The sequence below is a fragment of the Montipora foliosa genome, chromosome 9 (genome assembly GCF_036669935.1).
Source record: "Montipora foliosa isolate CH-2021 chromosome 9, ASM3666993v2, whole genome shotgun sequence".
Taxonomy (NCBI): domain Eukaryota; kingdom Metazoa; phylum Cnidaria; class Anthozoa; order Scleractinia; family Acroporidae; genus Montipora; species Montipora foliosa.
The window spans coordinates 45,452,392-45,459,843 of NC_090877.1; the positions used below are offsets into that span (position 1 = coordinate 45,452,392).

Below are 7,452 nucleotides of genomic sequence, written 5' to 3' on the forward strand. Positions count from 1 at the left end.
AACTTTTATTTCCAATCAGCAGAATGTTTATTACAATCAAAAGAAGCCCCAATAAACAAAAGTCGCCATTATCGAAATTATGTATACGTAATTGTACATTTAAAAGATTTATGTCCCTCTAAAGAGCTTTTGCCGGACTGAAGCTTTTATGTTGATATCTAAGCTTGAGGTTTAGGAACTTCCTCTACAAAGATCCGGGACACTGCATTCCAACCTGTGACGGCATCAGCATTTCCATAGCTAGGACAATTGCCGACCCAGAATCCCACGCTCACCTTTCCCTTGTGAATGTTGTTGCAGTGCCCTTCAATATGGCGGACGCGAAGAGTATTTTGACCTGCCAAAGCCAAGTACACAACACCATCAATAGGGAGGGGGGCCGAGCATTCAGCACCGTTAAAAGTGAAGTACCAGCGTTTACAACAACCCGAGCAGGTTGCAACTCGAAGAGTACCCGTCCAGGCCACATGAAGAGCTGTATCAGAGAAGTTCTTGGTGAACATGCAATCCTGGGAAATAAAAATCGTCTTATATTAAATGTATGAGCGGCCATAAAAGTAGAGATAATTTCAGCTCCCAGAAGCCGGTAATAAATCACTATACTATTATTTCTATTATCATTTTATTATGATTATTAGTTGCGCTAATATAGTTATGCAAAGCATTGCAAAAAATGAAATTCCAGAAAAGATAAAAATAAGGGATCACTAAACAAACCCTAAAGTGTAAGTTTTAGCCACAACAAATCCCTCTAAATTTCAAGAAAAGTCGGAATCAAAGATTTTACCTGGAATAGTTTTCCTTTTCTCTCTGTGGCAAATACTCAATTGTTTGATCTATCGAACATTATTTATTCAAATGAAGAAATTTAATTCTCCTCAACAGATTAACACATCTGTTACTTCACGAGAAATGTCCTCTTCAAGGAAATGACGTGCACATTGTGTTTTGGACATTAAAACTGAACTTTCTTGAGCGACTGTTTACCAACGATATAGACTTGTCTTCCCTGCTATCCAAAAAAAAACCAATTTGATTCTAATCATAATCAGGTCATTATCTTTGCCATCATTCACGTTCCATGCGTATTCCATCCAGTTCTTAATTACGTTAGCATGACGTCAATACTTTTAAGGCCTAATGTCACTCTTAAGAGTTTATTACCTTTGGAGCAAAATGTTATTACATTTAGGACTTCATTACAAAGAAAGAGAGTAGTGCTTGAATGCGAAAGCCAAACACTAGAAGCTAAATATTTTGAGCAAGAGCCGATACAACGTAGATTTGATTTTAGTGGTCTACTTTATTTCGGCTGGCTAAACCAGCCTTCTTCAGGTACAATGAGATTTTACATTGGATTGCTTCTTTGCATATATAATTATACAGTAAATGTATGTTGACGTAATACTGGAAGAATGTGATAAAATATGGTAGTTACAAAAAATTTGAATTCAAATACTAGAGTAACGAAAAAATAACGGAAGTGACTGTAAATAATAAACTGAAATTTAATACGTTTCTTCGTGAATATTAGCTGCGGTTACACTAGCCATTTTGCCCTTGGGTAAGTGGCTTTTTCCCACGGGGAAGCAATTTTTTATGTGTAACCGATCTGCCCAAAGGAAAATTTTCTGTGGGAAATTTCCATGGATACGTCAAAAAGAACAAAAGAATTGCCCATGACAGTTCCAGATGTAAGTCTTATGGTTAACAAAACCCCAAAGCGGCTCAACCAATCACAAGATTGCCGAACGCGAGGAAAATACATGCTGTGATGAACTGTGTAAACAACTGCGGACGTGGAAATACCCAAGCACGCCTTTTCTGGCCAGCAGCAAGTCGACGTCTAAATTATAAATTGGAGAGTTGCAAGGACTAGAGAAAGCGTAACTGAAGTCGACGTCTTTGTTGCCTTCTTAAAATGAAGCGATGAATCGCTGAACTTAATTGAGGTGGACAGTTTAAGAGAGGCGCCGATCATGACAATTACCGAAAATAAGCCAAAGAAAAGTTTGTCGTTCAGATGTAGATCTTCGATGTTTACTTTTTCTTTTAGATCCTCAATTTTCATGTATTTTGTATTGTAATTAGTTTTTCAAAAACCATTTAGTGGAAAAACTAATAAATCTCATCTTGTCTTATCTTAAAGGTAAGCTTCGCACCAAAACAGGCCAACGCTTACCTTCCCCTTGGGTAATTTACAAGTGTGTAACCGCAAATGGGGAGCCGGTCATAACCCAGGGTAAACCCAACCCAAGCCGTAACCCCAAGGTTCCCCATGGGCAAGAGGTCTAGTGTAACCGCACCTATTGAGACCGTTGGGATCAATTATCCTGCCTTTTGAAATTAAAAAAAAGCTTCCCTGGCCTTACGGATCGAGTCTCTCTTGGAAAATATTTTTTGATAGGAATTAACTGCACGTCCTTAGAAATGTTGTGGGGAGAGGAGAGGAAATGTTCTGCGACTGTAGTAGGTTTGGATTTGGTGTTAGCGTTATCTAAAGTGTTCATTAAAACGGTCTTTTAAACGTCATTAAGTTTCTCCTGTGTACTGTATAGATGGCATTCTCTTACATTGAATCGTATAAATACGTACACAGAATGTACACTGACGACCTCATTGACGAGAAGACAAAACAATACCTCATACAACCTAACGTAAAACCACGACGTTTTCACATCCTTCCCAAAGTACACAAGCCCGGTAACCCAGGACGCCCCATTGTTTCATCCAATAGTCACCCCATTTTATTGACCACCATCTTCGAACTCTTGTCCACAAACTACCATCTTATGTTAAAGACACGTACGATTTTCTCAATAAACTCCTTACCATTGGCAAATTACCCTCTAATTCATTATTAGTAACACTTGACGTCTCATCTTTATACACCAATATTCCACATACACCAATATTCCACATAATGCTTGTGATCATTCTTTACGCACTGATCCTCACAACACCATCATCCCTACTGGCACTATTTGCGACCTCATCCGCGTGATTCTCACCATGAATAAATTCTTTTTTAATGATAGCAACTACCTTCAAATAGGCCACACAGCTATGGGCACTAAAATAGCCCACTCGTTTGGTAACCTTTTCCTTGGGTATTTCGAGAAAATTCTTTAAGGACGCCTCATTTCAACCCCACACTTGGTTGAGATACAGCAATGACATTTTTATGATCTGGACTGAAAGTCCCGAAAACCCAAAAATTTTCATCGACTATGTCTCAATAGCATTAACCCTACCACAAAATTCACCAGCTCACACGCTCCGTAGCTCCGCCTACGACGAATTTGTTTTACAGACGAAACGTTCAAGATGCGCACTACTGAACTAACAACATATCTTATGAAAGGAGGTTACAAACGCGACTTTGTTACTAAACAAATACAACGCCCCGCGGATATTTCCCGCATACATACCCTACAAGCTAAACAGATAAACAAACCTGAACGCATACCTTTCATAACGACCTATAATCCATCACTTCCTTCCATCTTCAACGTAATGAAAAAACACTACAATCTACTTCTATCCTCTGACCGCTGCAAAACTGCTTTCCTAAATCTACCAGTTGTGGCTTTCAGACGCTCCCCTAACCTTCGAGACCTGCTGGTAACAGCTAAACCGTCCCCTAATGTCACTCTTTCTAATTCCGCACTGCTTCCTTCCGGTTCTTTTCGCTGTCGCAAAAACTGCGCTACCGGTCCTTACGTTTTCCATCCACTAACCAAATACACATTCTTCTCTACCGGCGAAACACGTTCCATTAGTTCCCGCATAACTTGCCAAACTAAAACCTTATCTAAATGATTCAACATAACAGGTGCCATCTACAGTACATAAGAGAAACTAAACGACGTTTAAAAGACCATTTTAATGAACACCGCCGCACTTTAGATAACGCTAGCCTAACACCAAATCCAAACCTACTACAGGCGCAGGACATTTACTCAGTCTCCTCTCCTCACAACATTTCTAAGGACATGCAATTAATTCCTATCGAAAAAATATTTTCTAACAGAGGCTCTATCCGTAAGGCCAGGAAAGCTTTTTTAAATTTCAAAAGGAAAGGCAATTGATCCCAACGGTCTTAAATGATCCACGAAGAAGCGTATTAGTCTTCAGTTTATTATTTACAGTCACTTCCGTTAAATTTCCGTCACTCTTAGTCTTTGAATTCCAATTTGTTGTAACTACCATATTTTGCCACATTTTTCCAGTATTACGTCAACATCCATTTACTATATATATATATATATGTACTTAGAAGCTCTCATTGCAACTGAAGAAGGCTGGTTTGGCCAGCCGAAATATAGTACACCACTAAAATCAAATCTACGTTGTATCGGCTCTTCCTCAAAATATTTAGCCTCTCATCTTGCAATTACGCCGATCAGATCAAGCCACTGATCCAATGCACACTAGAGCCTGCTTACAGACTTCTGTGATACACCTTCCCACACGCTTGCCGTGGGAGAACAGTTTTGCCGTTCCCAACCCAGCTTACCACACGTATGGAATGTGAAGCTGCCCCTTAAAGCTTAAAGGGGTGCTAAAAACACCCGCCTGGTACGGCCTCTGCTCACTCCTCGTGTTAACATGATTGCACCAATTAGAGACGCTTTTGGTTGTTCTTCACGAAAACCAATGAGAAGACAGTTTGTTTCAGGGTTCCCCAGAGCTCTTCTCTCCCTCAGTCAAGAGAAGAGCGCTGGGGTCGAGATTGGTGTATTCCGTTGCTCAGCTCACCTTAATTAGGCCATTATCTTTGTGATCGTCGATGTTTTTCCAGGCGCATTCCTTCCAGTTCTTGAAGGGCATCACACCTGAAGCTCCACTTGCTTCAGTCTCTCCTCGCTCTCCTTTTTGACCGGGAGGACCCTGGACACCAGCCGCTCCAGTTTGTCCCTGATCCCCTTTTAACCCGTCACGGCCGTCCCGTCCATCGCGGCCTGGGAATCCTGGGGATCCAGGCTTGCCATGCATGCCGGGAATACCACAACGGCAAATTGACGAGACTTGCTGGATCAGAAAGCAAACAAAACTTACTGATATCTTTATCTATCTGTTGATTGATTACTCTCAAAATTATAAGCACATAAACTTGATGTTACAGCTGAAGAAACCTTTCCATATAGGTATGAAAGGATTCTACAGATTGAAACATGTTTTTGAGAAACTTACTTTAATTAGCCCACTTACCTATCAATTCTTTATTCTCTATTTTTACATTCCCCATAATACACAAATACAAACAGCGGAGATAAACATTTTTAAAAAAATGCAGTTTATATTAACTTGATGTGTGTGTACTGGATAAAAGAAACATTGTATATCCAAGAGCTAAAGCCCACCATAAATTCAAACGGTAGCAGTGAGGATTTTTTTCTGTTACCTTTATTGGCTACTCCTCTTATAATATATAATATACACACGAAACGAAGAAAAGCAAATAAGTGAAACGAAAAAATAAAAAGAAAGAAGCAAAACCCAAAATGGAGAGGTGCAAAGAGACTAACGTCCCGAGCGAGGCACCACCCCTAGAATAAGACCTAAATTAAAATAAAATAAATACTCAAACGTTCGTTAAAAAAAAAAAAAACACAAAAAAAAAAAAAAAATCAAGATTGGCATGGGAACGTAGGGTCTAGCGTGCACGTGCAGGGGTAATTGATTCCAAAAACCGTGACAGGTCAGTGCTCATTAATTTGCGGACAAAACGTTAAAACGGCAGTAGGCGAGGGAAAACTTGTTGCGGGTGCTAGCTTGCCAACATAGTTCCATAGTTTAAAGGAATTCAAACCTCCACTAAAACAGGAAAATAACTTTAAACCACAGAACATGATGTTTACAATAACAAATTTTCAAACTTTTTCCAGTGAAAGCGTTTGTATCCGAATGAAATGAATTTCAAAAACGCTTGTTTTGGTTTTCAAATTTCCCGGGCGCCGCCACCTTGAATAATTTTTTCATGCGTGGTTGCCCTAGTTTTCTGACACAACGAGCGTTTTTTCTGAAACAATAGGGCAACCACGACACCTCACAATTATTCGAGATGACTGCCCCCGGGAAATTTGAAAGCCAAAACAAGCGTTTTTGAAATTCATTTTTTTCGGGTACAAAAGCCTTAATTGGAAAAAGTTTGAACAATTTGGATTCTAAACAGTATGTTCTGTGGTTTAAAGTTGTCTTCTTGTTTTAGTGGAGGTTCCCTTTTAAATTAACCATTCTTTTAAAGTACGGCCCGTAAAGTAGCTGTTTTGCAAAGAGGAGTGCGTAGATTAAAGGACTTTTAGTACTTTGTCTTGCACGACGGTAACAAACAAAAGATACGTAGTTCAGGACATCTAAATCAGTACTACAGTAAAGGCATTTATAAAAAAAGACCAAGTCTTTGAGTTCACGATCTAGAGAAAGTCGCCAAAAAATGTCTTGTAGTGCACTAGGAAAGCTTCCGGATTTTAACACGATGAGAACGAAGGCGAAAAGGAACGCACGATATACTGAACTTGCTGTTATCCGAACTATTCCTTTTTTATTGGCTAGTTGTCAGAGAATGTCCGCGCCCCATACTCCAGCTGAGAAACTTAAAATGGCATTTAATTCAGCTATGACAAGCCTTGAGATAAAATGACATTATGATCATGTAATAATGTTTGTTTTTATTTCATTCAAAATGGTTTAGTTGATATAATTATTCGCTTACGTTGTCATTGCAAGACGGGCCACCAGTATTGTTATCCACCGCGGCAAAACAATTACACGGAAGTGACATGAAAAGTAGCGTCAGCAAGATCCAAGACATTTTGATGAGGACAGAGGTTATTTCTTCTCTCTGATATTCTGTGGGAAAAGAGAAAATTGATAGATTTTTTGCATTACCTGCATCTGCAATGGTTGCAATAATTTCAATTTTCCCATGATTTTTCCCTTTAAGAGTGTAGCGATATACGCTTGATGTTACGGTAAAAAAAAAAGTAAATGCTTTTTTTATTGTGGAAGTGCGCTTGGCCATCAAGCTGCTCACGGGCACACCATTTTTAATAACCTGAAAGAAACAATTCAAACTAAAAAGAAACATGATTAAGAAACCTCAAACTGGCAGGAGGCTTTAGGTATCCACCCCCATCAAAACTCAAACTTGTTCTTAAGCCCAAACCTTAAGTAGACTTTCATGTACCGGACCAAAGTGGTAGAAGAGAAAAGAACCATTGTTATTCTGATTAGGCGTTGTTGATTAGGTATTGTTATGTTCTCTTTGTTCTTTTGTTTATTCAATTTGGCAATTCAAACATCCAATTCGGCAATTCAGACATTGAATTCGTCATTGTTTGTTTGAATTTAACAATGCAAGAGAGAATGCTTGAATTGAAGGATTGGACTTAAGAACAACAAGTTTATGAGGCAATCAGTAGACTATTTACAAAGCGTGGTAGAGTT

General features: G+C 39.1%; 1 protein-coding gene across 1 annotated transcript; it reads right to left on the bottom strand.

Annotated features, from left to right (window-relative positions):
* Positions 1–5,947, bottom strand: LOC137969989 (collagen triple helix repeat-containing protein 1-like). Its single transcript, XM_068816418.1, has 2 exons — positions 4,762–5,947; positions 1–509 (listed from the first exon to the last, which is right to left on the bottom strand). Exons 1-2 carry the CDS (start codon positions 4,996–4,998, stop codon positions 159–161), a joined length of 588 nt encoding a protein of 195 aa, XP_068672519.1. The 5' UTR covers positions 4,999–5,947; the 3' UTR covers positions 1–158.
* Positions 5,948–7,452: the final 1,505 nt, after the last annotated feature.

What these genes read in the sequence shown, in the direction of transcription:
- LOC137969989 (XM_068816418.1), bottom strand. Translation starts at nt 4,998, where the DNA reads ATGCATGGCAAGCCTGGATCCCCAGGATTCCCAGGCCGCGATGGACGG. An exon ending in AAGATAATGGCCTAATTAAG is followed by an intron (nt 510 to 4,761) that starts GTGAGCTGAGCA and finishes TTTATTTCCCAG; the next exon opens with GATTGCATGTTCACCAAGAA.